Below are 13,956 nucleotides of genomic sequence, written 5' to 3' on the forward strand. Positions count from 1 at the left end.
AGATGTCAACACATTTGAAAAGTTCTATATAGAAACGTAAACAGTATATACAAGCGCAAATACTGGTTGAATAAAGTAAAGAACATTTGAACAACTGTAAATACTGATATAGACACAGGGGTAAACAAAACCAGGATATCATATAGGAACATGTAAGCACAGTTATGCAACCCATTACTTGATTTTCTCAAACCGTATATGTAAACTATGGACAAATAGTTTTCAGCCAGGTGACCTCTAAATCCAAAGGCTTTATGAAAATTCGCTAATAATTATCAAAGGAGAAACATTGGAAGACCTGTAGTGTATAATTTACTGAATTGGAGCGCTTTTGTCTTGAACCTAGCTACTGAATAGTTTCCATTAATTCAGAATTTGTAAATAAGTCTCGGACATATAAATCAAGAGTGGAAAACATCACAATGTCATTGAAATAGATGAATGGCAGGATAGAGCATCGAACCAGGATTTCATAAGACTTTATCTTCAAGAATTCATTGAAAAGAAATAGGAAAGCCTCAGATTCATACCTTGATGTGCAACTTCCCTCGAAATGTTGTGGTGAAATTGAACTTCTCCAGTTGCCGGGCGCACTTCTCGGTGATGTGCACTCGCCCTAGCTGCCAAGGGATGAGTTATTTGAAATCGAGTATTATCTACAGAAATCTTCACGCTCTTAAGAGCGACTGGAATTTCTCTGTGATGGAAATTCGTTTTTCAGAAGCTGAATATGAAAATGATGGAGCTAATCATTAATCATACATACATCTAGTAACTAAAACTATGCCTGTATCTGATAAGATATTAGGTATATCTTACTATATAATTCATCTATACTAATGACTGTTTTTAATCTCTAATAGCTATATTCATTAAAGTATTAGGGAAATGTTGCTAAAGAAGTGATCTGTATTTTCTACTAACCATATATATATATATATATATATATATATATATATATATATATATATATATATAAGCAATAGTACATCATCTCCCATGAAAATGCGCTGTTATGGGCTGATATGGTGGTACCAGGAGATATTCAGAACCCGAAGCGTGGGTTCCGCGATCCAGCGCTCGAGAATTCTTGGTACAATTGTGGAGGGAATAGGAACATGGCGCAGGTTTATCATTATTTTCATTTCCGCCGGCGACGGGGTAGAAGGATGGATGTCGAAATATATTCTTGCGTAAAAGGGATGCTTGCCCGCCTATACGACGGTGAGGTCCTGGCATTGCAGTAAACACCAGATAAAAAACTGTACGTACTCCATCCTTAGGTTAACTCAACAGGTACAGTTGATGATATATAAGAATACTACATTACCTCATGAAAAGAATTAGTCGACATTCCCGTGAATGTAACTTGTTTCACCCATAAGAGTGAACAAGAAACCTAGAATATAGGAAGCGAGACATACTGCGAAAGGATTACTGACATAATATACATATGTGAAAGACCAGAATCAAAAAAAGGACCCCCACCTCCCTTCAAGATTTGGTAGGTCGACATTAGCCCGAGCCAATGACAATAAGTCTGTATAACGCGTGTTTAGGGTCAGCTTAAGTAGAGTACTGTGGCGCTATACTGATAATAATTGACTGATAATCGTTCCATACATTGTTTAGGCTACAGAAAAACCTCCCCGTATATCTTGTGTGGCTTGCCTGGGGAATGTAGCCTTTAGTTACGGTGCATTATCCATGACAATTAGACGCTGGGTATGTGCAATAGGGCCATCTTTTTGTTTGTTTTTAACACTACTGCGCTAAAGTGGAAGCAGTTACGTGGTTAAAACATTATTGTTCTTATCTTTTTTATATCATTATATCATTATCATTATCATTATTATCATTATCATTATATTATTATTATCATTATTATTATTATTATTATTATTATTATTATTATTATTATTATTATCATTATTATTATTATTATTATTATCATTATTATTATTATTATTATTATTATCATTATTATTATCATTTCATTGTCATTATTATCATTATAATCATCTTTACTGTTATCATTACTGTTGCTAGAGTATTCAGAGTGTGTGAGGGCTTGCAACATTATGAGGTCTGACGAACAGTCTTGCAAGATGTCCTGGTGGCATACTCCACCGGAGCAATATACAGCCACACATCCAATTTTGTGCATTGCTGAAATTCTTCATGGCAAAAATATATCAGAGGTTTTAATATTCTTTTGACGATGGAAGGTTCCTGACGATGATGTGTCGGTGGTGATCTGAAGTGCTTGGGGTCGCCAGACCCATATTATAATGTCTGGTTATGGACTCTGACCTATATATTCGGGTATCTGCTTCCTGACTGGTTGTTTAAGTCGGGATGATGGTTCGCACTCCGGAAAATCGAGGTACAGATATCCGGACATTGAAGTGAACATAAGATGAACATTTTCTTTTTTTTTCACCCAACACTTCGCCTCACCTTACTGTTGGTCTGCATCCTGGAGGCGGTGTTGACGGTATCGCCGAAGAGGCAGTAGCGAGGCAGCTTGAGGCCCACCACCCCTGCAGCCACGGGCCCCACGTGGATACCTGAGGGAGGAGTACAGTTGAGACACAAGCACGAGACACTAACAGGACATCGGAGCCACCAGAGGGGGACGACGAAAGATATATGGGGGGGTGGGGGACGCAGCTGCTAACAGCAGTGGACGTGGTGGGGAAGGACACCCAAACCATCAACTGGGGACTTGGAAAGAGACAAGTCAGCCACCAGTAACTGGTATGGGTGGAGAGAGAGGGAGAGAGAGAGAGAGGGGGGGGGGGGCATTTCATCCATTCTCTTTAACATTATGAAGACATGCGAAATATCACTCTTTATAATGAAAATGATAAATGATAGCACTCTTTATAATGATAATGATAAATGATACACATGCGGATAATTTTCCTCAATATCATCACATGCAGATAGACGCTCTCTCTGTCAAAGGGAATATCTAAATGGTTCTATTTCATCCCTAAATTGTGTGAGCAATAGATCTTAATCTATTCTAAATTGATATATGTCCCAAGGTTGTGTGTTAGGAGGTCTTACCTATCCTGAGGCTGTGTTGGGGAGGCCTTGCCTATCCTGAGGCTGCGTATTGGTGAGTCTTACCTATCCTGAGGCTGTGTTGGGGAGGTCATGCCTATCCTGAGGCTGTGTTGGGGAGGTCATGCCTATCCTGAGGCTGTGTTGGGGAAGTCTTGCCTATCCTGAGGCTGTGTGTTGAGGAGGTCTTACCTATCCTAAAGCTGTATGTTGGGGAGGTCTTGCCTATCCTGAGACTGTGCGTTGGGAACGCCTTACCTATCCTGAGGCTGCGTATTGTTGAGTCTTACCTATCCTGAGGCTGCGTATTGGTGAGTCTTACCTATCCTGAGGTTGTGTGTGCGGGAGGTGGTCCTGGCCACTTCCTGCAGCATGTGGAGGGCCAGACCGCCCACCTGGGCGCAGTGGTCGTGTCTGTACTCCGGCGCACCGCCCACCACCATGTACACCCCGCCCACTGTCTCCACCTGCACACGTACAGAAATAGATGATCAGTATGTTCCCATGAGCGGTGCCTTATGCAAGTTGCTGTGAAAGACTTTGTTACGAGTGAGAGATAAGTTAATTGATCTGCTTCTTAATCGTCTGTAGTGAAGCCAATTTGGATTCTTTATCTTTAAACTTTAGGGCTGTGAATATAACCGTAATCATCTCCATTAATGGTTTTAAGTCTTAACGATTAGTAAAGGGATATTTCAGGAGTTCAGAAACGGTATACTTAAGGGACAGTTCACAACTTTAAGGTGAATTAAGTCTCTGTTGGTAAGGGTGTGTGTGTGTGTGTGTGTGTGTGTGGCAGACCTTGAAGACAGAGTACTTGTCGGTGATTCGGTCCAGGAGGTTGTACAGGTCGTTGACGGTCCTCATGACGTCCATAGCGCTCATGGTGTCGCTCTCGGCCGCCAGCGACACCTCCGCGAACAGCACGGACACCTCCTCGATGGTCTGCGGGAGACGGGAGGAGGAGATCAGTCTCGTCCGTCCCAGGAAGCAACACTAGGAGGGGCGAGAGGTGTACACCCAGTACCTCTGTAAGAGGCTTGTCCACTCACCTGGCAGGAGGCGTAGGAGTCGTTGCCCTGACGGAGGATGTCGGCCACCTGACGGGGCAGCATGGAATACAGGAGGTCGTCCCCTTTGGCCTTGAGCTCCTCGTGCTTCATATGGGCATCCTCCAGCTTGTTGGAGTACTCCTCCGCCCGGTCGTACAGGATCTGTAGCCTGGGGAAGACGTTACAAGCCTTAGGACCCACGTCCAACGACTCTAATTAGGCAATTCATAAAATGTGGTTAGGCAATTTGGAAATATAATTGAGTAATTTCGAAATATAAGAAGACATAGTTAGGCAATTTGGAAATATTATTAGGCAATTTCAAAATGTAATAAGGCAATCTGGAAATATGATTAAGCAATTCCAAAATGAAACTGGGTAATTCGGAAATATAATTAGGAATTCTGAAGTATATTTAGACCAGCTTGTACTATAGATCACAGTTATATTTTACATGATCGGCTAACATTCTACTCCCTATTTATATAACTGTGCTATATAACACCTTCCAGGCTCGAGATCTATACATAAAGTAACAGGCATTAAAAGAAATTCTATTTTTTTCCTACACCATTCTTAAAAGATATGCAGTTCCTCAATAGTCGTCGAGAAACATCGATTTTTTTTGTGTCCTGAATCACATCAGTTATTGGAAAAGTCTGCGAATAAAGTTGTCTCATGAAAGAGCTCAAGATGTACACATGGACACAGTGTTGTGATTCAGCATCAAGAAGAGTTTGAACTTTGGAAACGGATTCCACACAAGTGTTCTCAATTCTGGGAATCTTTACGGTCTCGAAATTATTCTTCGGATGCAGAAGAGCGAGGCTTTCGAAGCTGAACCAGCAAACTCAGGTCTGAGGCCATTTATCAACCAGCCCCGAGGGATGGATGAACAGCTGAGATTGGCTGTAGGGCGACTGCCGCGCCCAGGATTCGAACCCGGGCGATCCTGTGCGTATATTAGAGTCAATGACACTAACCACTGCACCAGGGAAGACCGTAAAGTATGAACATTTGTGTGTGTGTGTGTGTGTGTGTGTGTGTGTGTGTGTGGATAACGCGAACGTATGAATGACATAGACCAAAAGGTGTAAAGAAATATGATGCAGGAGTGTCCAGGAGCTCCTGCAGGTGTGGCAGCAGCAGTAGTAGCAGTGGGCAGGGGGGATGAGGAGGGCCTTACCTGGAGCAGTGTTCCCAGCCCTTGAGGACCATCTCGCGACTCAAGTCGTGCATGCTCAGGTCGTCCAGGAACATGCCCATCTCTCGCATCTCCACCAGGTTGTTCAGTCTGTGAGAGATGGGGCAGAGAGAGACACAGATGAGACTCAGACGTGGCACTACCACACACTTGAGTATGTCTTCCGGGAGTCATGGCTGAAATTTTGACGAGTATGATGACCGAGAGACGTGTTTATTAACTACCAGTATTGCCCAATGGTTAAATACTTAGCCGAATGAACGAAGACCAGACGATGTTCACTGATGAATAGATATAAAAAAAAAAGGGCCACCATGAATCTAATCAATAAACCTTTTAAGTTTTCTTCAAGATTTAGCTGCGTCTTAGCTTAGTCAGTCTTGATCAATTCTAATCTTCGTAAAGTCTGAACTCTCTGCATCTTGTCTGTGTAAAGTCTTGGCTTGTTATCACAGATTGGTAACGTCTTAGCTGAATAAAGTTGGGCCTGTGAGAACTTCGTTGGTCTTCGTTCATATCGGCAGCACTTCGTTAGCAAAGGTCTTACAGAGGCGTGGCGTCTCTCTGCCTCCTGGTGTGGTACTTACAACGACATGGCGTCTCTCTACCTCCTGGTATGGTACTTACAGCGGCATGGCGTCTCTCTACCTCCTGGTATGGTACTTACAGCGGCATGGCGTCTCTCTACCTCCTGGTATGGTACTTACAGCGGCATGGCGTCTCTCTACCTCCTGGTATGGTACTTACAGCGGCATGGCGTCTCTCTACCTCCTGGTGTGGTACTTACAACGACATGGCGTCTCTCTGCCTCCTGGTGTGGTACTTACAGCGGCATGGCGTCTCTCTGCCTCCTGGTGTGGTACTTACAACGACATGGCGTCTCTCTGCCTCCTGGTGTGGTACTTACAGCGGCATGCAGAGGAAGAGGGCGATGTTGGCCTCCTTGACGATGTACATCTGACCCTTGAGCAGCAAGCCTCGGAAGCTGTGTAGGGAGGAATGCTGCTTAGCCCACGGCGCCTGGCTCGACCCACGCCTCGTCGGACTGTGGGCAAGGATTATGGGTCGTCACGACATTGAAGAAAATAATGTAAAAAACAAAAATTGTAAAATCCAAAGTTTTGTGCTTTAGAATTTTTCGTCGTGCTGTGTGGTAATTTTCTTTAGCTCGAGTGTATGACCTCAATTGGATATTCAGTTTTTTATGATATGATACACCAATAAAGGATTAGATTATACGGTTTTGTGCACTGGGAACAAACTTTCATACAACAAAGAATGACCCCCCTGACCGTAGGATTCAAACCCCCACCGTTTGTGGTAGCGGTTCGAATCCTGCTATTATTATCACCGGATCTGTATCATGATCACACGACCTATTGATATCAATACTCTCCCTGGTCGTCGGATTTGGCAGAGGAAGAGAGAGAGAGAGAGAGAGAGAGAGAGAGAGAGAGAGAGAGAGAGATGGGTAGGTGGGGGAGGGTTTAGCAGAACTCATGTCGTGTGACTCAAAGACCATCGCACGTCAGAGGCCACACACTGGAAGGCTCTCTCTGGTCAGGCATAATAACAGACAACACACGTACAGGAACGTCTCGCGCCTGATGCATGTGATTCCCCCCCACCCCACCCACCCACACACACACACACACACACACACACACACACACACATACACACACACACACACACACACACACATACAGGATCATAGTGGAGGCTATAGCCTGGTCCTTGGTGGTGTCAATAATCTAGATTTACGTAGTTGTGCTAATTTATGTCTTGTTAAATATTGGTGAGTATGGCCAGAGCAGCGAGACGTGGGGGTAGTATAACCCACTAACACACATTGCCGGGTATAAGAATGTTAGATGGTCGTCTGCTGATTTACAGGCAATATCCAGCCCGCCCCACATACTTTACAAGTCTCCCTTGACTCTCCCTTTTTTTCCCAAAAGCATTACTGGATTATAGATATAGTTTTTCTTTTACCACAGAAGGAGTATACAGCTGGTGGCCGTACCTCTTCTCGTATAGCAAATATTCATATATTCAATTCAGATCCTGACATATACAAATGATCTTGATCACCCGCGAATTTCGTCTGAAATATAGCTGTTTTATGTATATATATATATATATATATATATATATATATATATATATATATGTATATGTGTGTGTGTGTGTGTGTTTGTATAAAGGAAAAGAGAAATGTGGGTAATTAGCTCATAAAGCAGAGTGCTGTATACATGACCACTTGCATGACACCCATCACCATGCACATGTGCACATGAAGCCCATCACCATGTGCATGAAATCCCTCATCATGTGCATGAAGCTCATCACTCTATGCATGGAGCCCATTACTGTATGCTTGGCACTTAAGTTTAAGAAGTCTGTCATCACGTGTACGAAGCCCATCACCACGTGCATGGAGGCAAGTGCATGAAGCCCATCACCACGTGCATGGAGGCAAGTGCATGAAGCCCTTCACCACGTGCATGGAGGCAAGTGCATGAAGCCCATCACCACGTGCATGGAGGCAAGTGCATGAAGCCCATCACCACGTGCATGGAGGCAAGTGCATGAAGCCCATCACCACACATGAAGTGCGTCACTGTGTACCTGGAGCCCAACTGCATGAAGCCCATCAAAACGTGCATGAAGCCCATCACAAGGTGCATGAAGCTTATTACCAAGGGCATGAAGCCCATCACCACGTGCATGAAGCCCATCACCACGTGCATGAAGGCCCGTGCATACTAGCCACACAGAGCAACGTGAAGGCCTCCTCTCCTCACTTCTCCCTGACGGTGACGAGACTGTTCACCCTCGCCCCGGAGGCCCCGGCCATCACGTTGGTCGAGTTCGAGGCCAACTCCGGCAGCTTCTTGGACTCCACCTCCCACGTCACGCACTGGAAGACCATGATCTGTGGAAGCCAGGGGACCAGATTATTGGTGGGGGTAGTGGTGGGGTAATGGTGGTGATGGAGGGGTAGTGGCGTTGGTGGTGGGTAAGTGGTGGTATCTGTTAAGGTCGAAAGATGAGGGTAATGGTCATTATAGTGGTTATGGTGTGGTAGTTGATGAGGGTCAGTGGTCTTTATGTGTAAGCATGTTCCATTGTCTCTATGAACCTATCCCATTTTCCCCCTTTGGACCTACCCTTATTCTCCTGAACCTCTCTATTTTCCCCTCTGGCCCCACCCTTTATCCTGAACCTCCCTATTTTCCCCTCTGGACCCACCCTTTATCCTGAACCTCCCTATTATATTCCTTCGAACACAACGACATTCACGTGACCTGACATTTCCCTTCTCTCGTACATACGTCTATTCCTCAACTTCCCTAAAGTATAGAGGACCCATCCCCTTGAACAGCAATCCTTGGGGTGGGTCATAGACTCGGAAGAGGAGGGATAATGATGACTTTCCCGGCCGCTTACCGTATCCCAGGAGAGTGAGACATGGGGCCGCTGGATGGTGAAGTGCTGCAGGAACTCCGCCCCTATCATGTCCTTCCCTAGCAGCTGCAGGATCCGCTCACCGGCGAACTGCACCCGCAGATCGGGGTCCAGTACGATGCCGAAGGGGAACAGCAGGAACTGTGTGGTGGGGAGACAGACGACGGGGGTGAATCGGATGGTAGGCAGAGAGCTGAATGAGGAGGTGGTTTCATAAGCCAGTGTGAGAGAGATAGTGGAGAAAGAATGCTACAGAGGCGACGCAGCAAACATGAGCAGCTAACATTTGAATGAGTTGTGATGAAATGACATATTTATTGTCTATTGATTGAATAGAAGTAAAATTGTAGCAGAGAGTCTTTAGAGAAATTACCAAGTTTATTAGTCACATATTGAAATATTGTGGAAGGGATCGTAGGTTTTATATTTCTGAATGTCATTATAGCAGTTGTAGCAGGTATAGCAGCTGTTGTAGCAGCTTTATGACCTAAGGTAAATGTCATGAGCATCAGTGGTGGATGGAGGACCAGGAGTGGAGGGAGCAGCAGTACTAGTGATAGGGGATGTGCTTGGCCCGAGGGGAATACAAGGGTCAGGGAGACAACCAAAAATGAAGGAGGCCACTAATGGAGTACCAAGGATGGAGGGTTGTACCAAGGGTGGAAGACTGTACCAAGGACGGAAGGCTATACCAAGGACGGAAGGCTGTACCAAGGACGGAAGGCTGTGCCAAGGACGGAAGGCTGTACCAAGGACGGAAGGCTGTACCAAGGACGGAAGGCTGTACCAAGGACGGAAGGCTGTACCAAGGACGGAAGGCTGTACCAAGGACGGAAGGCTGTATCAAGGGAGGAAGGCTGTACCAAGGACGGAAGGCTGTACCAAGGGCGGAAGGCTGTACCAAGGACGGAAGGCTGTACCAAGGACGGAAGGCTGTACCAAGAACGGAAGGCTGCACCAAGTATGAAGGACACACAAAGTGAGGGAGGGACAACCGTTGGTACAGAGATGGCACGGGTGGGAGGGATCAAGCAAGTGGAGGGGAGCACCGCTGGGTCACTAGGGATGGAGGATGGGAAGGGCGCCAGTGGCGTGAGGTTGAACCAGTGGTAGAGGTATTGCCACCTGCCACCTACCAGCTTGCCGAGGGAGAAGCTGGAGAGGTGAGGCCTGTTGAAGCCCGCCCGCTTCTGGAGCATTTCCTTCACAAAGCCGCCGTTGTCGAACTTGAGCCTGAGGGAAGACAATAGCACGTCAATAAGCCAGCCACCACCACTCCTCCTCCCTCCAGCAAGAGGGTGGCTGAACAAGCCAGTGCTGTGGCTGACAAGTTGGTTTGGTTTACCCAAGTCGTGGTAGCTACACCAGACAAGGTGGTTTACCAAACCAGGATGGAATTTTTACCTTGAAGAATAATGCATGTTCATTGGACATGAATATACAGCAGGATTTCTAATTCATGGAAAATGGAGAGAGACAAGTTTAAAAACTCAGGCCATAACAAATGAAAGTAAGGAAAAAGATTTACTTAGTTAATTAATATATTTATCAGTCTATCTATTCATCTGTATCTGTACTTATATCATTATCATAGTCTGTCTAGATCTCCGCAGTTATGTAGACACACACACACACACACACACACACACACACACACACACACACACACACACACACACACACTCACACACATACACACATTTGTTATGTCCCAGAAATGCGCAGTTTAATTATTTGAAAAACAAGTGAATACGTAATTATCGTTGATGAGTCTAATTTCCTCCACAGCCATGCAGGATAATGAAAGTCCACAACAAGCCTTCCCTGCCTTGTGTTTTATCAAATTACCAAAAATTGCACCATTTTTTACACACTTGTAATTAGGGCAATTTGGTCGTTCCCGCCGGCAGTGATTGGCGGTGATTGGATTAAAAATCCTGGACTTCAGCGCCTGTCGAGGAAAGGCTGTGATTAGTCACCAAGTGAACTGGATTGTATATAGATTTCTGGGAGGCGCTTTGTTTTGCTGTTCCTTAACAGAACTGGAGCTGGTAACTTAATCTGTTAATCATTTAGTAAAAATTGAATTAATTCAAGTCGAAGGTATGAGGATGTTTATAAGATATGGAGGGAAACACCAGTATGTTGCCTCAACCTAGCTCTTGCCTCACTCTGGGTCTTCTGCCTCACTCTGGGTCTTCTGCCTCACTCTGGGTCTTCTGCCTCACTCTGGGTCTTGCCTCATCCTGGGTCTTCTGCCTTACTCTGGGTCTTGCCTTACTCTGGGTCTTGCCTTACTCTGGGTCTTGCCTCATCCTGGGTCTTGCCTCATCCTGGGTCTTCTGCCTCACTCTGGGTCTTCTGCCTCACTCTGGGTCCTCTGCCTCACTCTGGGTCTTCTGCCTCACTCTGGGTCTTGCCTCATCCTGGGTCTTCTGCCTCACTCTGGGTCTTCCGCCTCACCCTGGGTCTTGCCTCACCCTGGGTCTTCTGCCTCACTCTGGGTCTTGCCTTACTCTGGGTCTTGCCTCATCCTGGGTCTTCTGCCTCACTCTGGGTCTTGCCTCATCCTGGGTCTTCTGCCTCACTCTGGTCTTCTGCCTCACTCTGGGTCTTGCCTCATCCTGGGTCTTCTGCCTTACTCTGGGTCTTGCCTCATCTGGGTCTTCTGCCTCACTCTGGGTCCTCTGCCTCACTCTGGGTCTTCTGCCTTACTCTGGGTCTTGCCTTACTCTGGGTCTTGCCTTACTCTGGGTCTTGCCTCATCTGGGTCTTCTGCCTTACTCTGGGTCTTGCCTCATCCTGGGTCTTCTGCTCACTCTGGGTCTTGCCTCATCTGGGTCTTCTGCCTCACTCTGGGTCCTCTGCCTCACTCTGGTCTTCTGCCTCACTCTGGGTCCTCTGCCTCACTCTGGGTCCTCTGCCTCACTCTGGGTCCTCTGCCTCACTCTGGTCTTCTGCCTCACTCTGGGTCCTCTGCCTCACTCTGGTCTTCTGCCTCACTCTGGGTCTTGCCTCATCCTGGGTCTTCTGCCTTACTCTGGGTCTTGCCTTACTCTGGGTCTTGCCTTACTCTGGGTCTTGCCTTACTCTGGGTCTTGCCTCATCCTGGGTCTTCTGCCTCACTCTGGGTCTTGCCTTACTCTGGGTCTTGCCTTACTCTGGGTCTTGCCTCATCTGGGTCTTCTGCCTCACTCTGGGTCTTCTGCCTTACTCTGGGTCTTGCCTCATCTGGGTCTTCTGCCTCACTCTGGGTCTTGCCTCATCTGGGTCTTCTGCCTTACTCTGGGTCTTGCCTTACTCTGGGTCTTGCCTTACTCTGGGTCTTGCCTCATCTGGGTCTTCTGCCTTACTCTGGGTCTTGCCTCATCTGGGTCTTCTGCCTCACTCTGGGTCTTGCCTTACTCTGGGTCTTGCCTTACTCTGGGTCTTGCCTTACTCTGGGTCTTGCCTTACTCTGGGTCTTGCCTCATCTGGGTCTTCTGCCTCACTCTGGGTCTTCTGCCTTACTCTGGGTCTTGCCTTACTCTGGGTCTTGCCTCATCTGGGTCTTCTGCCTCACTCTGGGTCTTCTGCCTTACTCTGGGTCTTGCCTTACTCTGGGTCTTGCCTCATCTGGGTCTTCTGCCTTACTCTGGGTCTTGCCTTACTCTGGGTCTTGCCTCATCTGGGTCTTCTGCCTCACTCTGGGTCTTGCCTTACTCTGGGTCTTGCCTTACTCTGGGTCTTGCCTCATCTGGGTCTTCTGCCTCACTCTGGTCTTCTGCCTCACTCTGGTCTTCTGCCTCACTCTGGTCTTCTGCCTCACTCTGGGTCTTGCCTTACTCTGGGTCTTGCCTCATCCTGGGTCTTCTGCCTCACTCTGGTCTTCTGCCTCACTCTGGGTCTTGCCTCATCTGGGTCTTCTGCCTTACTCTGGGTCTTGCCTTACTCTGGGTCTTGCCTTACTCTGGGTCTTGCCTTACTCTGGGTCTTGCCTTACTCTGGGTCTTGCCTCATCTGGGTCTTCTGCCTCACTCTGGGTCCTCTGCCTCACTCTGGTCTTCTGCCTCACTCTGGGTCCTCTGCCTCACTCTGGGTCCTCTGCCTCACTCTGGTCTTCTGCCTCACTCTGGGTCTTGCCTCATCTGGGTCTTCTGCCTCACTCTGGGTCCTCTGCCTCACTCTGGGTCTTGCCTCATCTGGGTCTTCTGCCTTACTCTGGGTCTTGCCTTACTCTGGGTCTTGCCTCATCTGGGTCTTCTGCCTCACTCTGGGTCTTGCCTCATCTGGGTCTTCTGCCTTACTCTGGGTCTTGCCTCATCTGGGTCTTCTGCCTCACTCTGGGTCTTCTGCCTCACTCTGGGTCTTGCCTTACTCTGGGTCTTGCCTTACTCTGGGTCTTGCCTCATCTGGGTCTTCTGCCTCACTCTGGGTCTTGCCTTACTCTGGGTCTTGCCTCATCTGGGTCTTCTGCCTCACTCTGGGTCTTGCCTTACTCTGGGTCTTGCCTCATCTGGGTCTTCTGCCTCACTCTGGGTCTTGCCTCATCTGGGTCTTCTGCCTCACTCTGGTCTTCTGCCTCACTCTGGGTCTTGCCTTACTCTGGGTCTTGCCTCATCTGGGTCTTCTGCCTTACTCTGGGTCTTGCCTTACTCTGGGTCTTGCCTCATCCTGGGTCTTCTGCCTTACTCTGGGTCTTGCCTCATCTGGGTCTTCTGCCTCACTCTGGGTCTTGCCTCATCCTGGGTCTTCTGCCTCACTCTGGGTCTTCTGCCTCACTCTGGGTCCTCTGCCTCACTCTGGGTCCTCTGCCTCACTCTGGGTCCTCTGCCTCACTCTGGGTCTTGCCTCATCTGGGTCTTCTGCCTCACTCTGGGTCTTGCCTCATCTGGGTCTTCTGCCTTACTCTGGGTCTTGCCTCATCCTGGGTCTTCTGCTCACTCTGGGTCTTCTGCCTCACTCTGGGTCCTCTGCCTCACTCTGGGTCTTCTGCCTCACTCTGGTCTTCTGCCTCACTCTGGTCTTCTGCCTCACTCTGGGTCTTGCCTTACTCTGGGTCTTGCCTCATCTGGGTCTTCTGCCTCACTCTGGGTCTTGCCTCATCTGGGTCTTCTGCCTCACTCTGGGTCCTCTGCCTCACTCTGGTCTTCTGCCTCACTCTGGTCTTCTGCCTCA

At 47.5% G+C, this 13,956-nt stretch overlaps 1 protein-coding gene across 1 annotated transcript in view; it reads right to left on the reverse strand.

Annotated features, from left to right (window-relative positions):
- LOC139765794 (soluble guanylate cyclase 89Db-like) overlaps nucleotides 1–13,956 on the reverse strand; it is a 53,424-nt gene that overhangs the window by 221 nt on the left and 39,247 nt on the right. The window contains exons 7-17 of the mRNA XM_071693587.1: nucleotides 10,182–10,203; nucleotides 9,936–10,032; nucleotides 8,782–8,940; nucleotides 8,136–8,266; nucleotides 6,236–6,373; nucleotides 5,311–5,418; nucleotides 4,125–4,293; nucleotides 3,874–4,017; nucleotides 3,395–3,539; nucleotides 2,461–2,570; nucleotides 531–620 (exon numbers count right to left, since the gene is read on the reverse strand). Of these exons, the coding sequence (XP_071549688.1) occupies nucleotides 531–620; nucleotides 2,461–2,570; nucleotides 3,395–3,539; nucleotides 3,874–4,017; nucleotides 4,125–4,293; nucleotides 5,311–5,418; nucleotides 6,236–6,373; nucleotides 8,136–8,266; nucleotides 8,782–8,940; nucleotides 9,936–10,032; nucleotides 10,182–10,203 (1,313 nt within the window). The remainder of the gene's footprint in view (nucleotides 1–530; nucleotides 621–2,460; nucleotides 2,571–3,394; nucleotides 3,540–3,873; nucleotides 4,018–4,124; nucleotides 4,294–5,310; nucleotides 5,419–6,235; nucleotides 6,374–8,135; nucleotides 8,267–8,781; nucleotides 8,941–9,935; nucleotides 10,033–10,181; nucleotides 10,204–13,956) is intronic.

The sequence above is a fragment of the Panulirus ornatus genome, chromosome 56 (genome assembly GCF_036320965.1).
Source record: "Panulirus ornatus isolate Po-2019 chromosome 56, ASM3632096v1, whole genome shotgun sequence".
Lineage (NCBI taxonomy): Eukaryota > Metazoa > Arthropoda > Malacostraca > Decapoda > Palinuridae > Panulirus > Panulirus ornatus.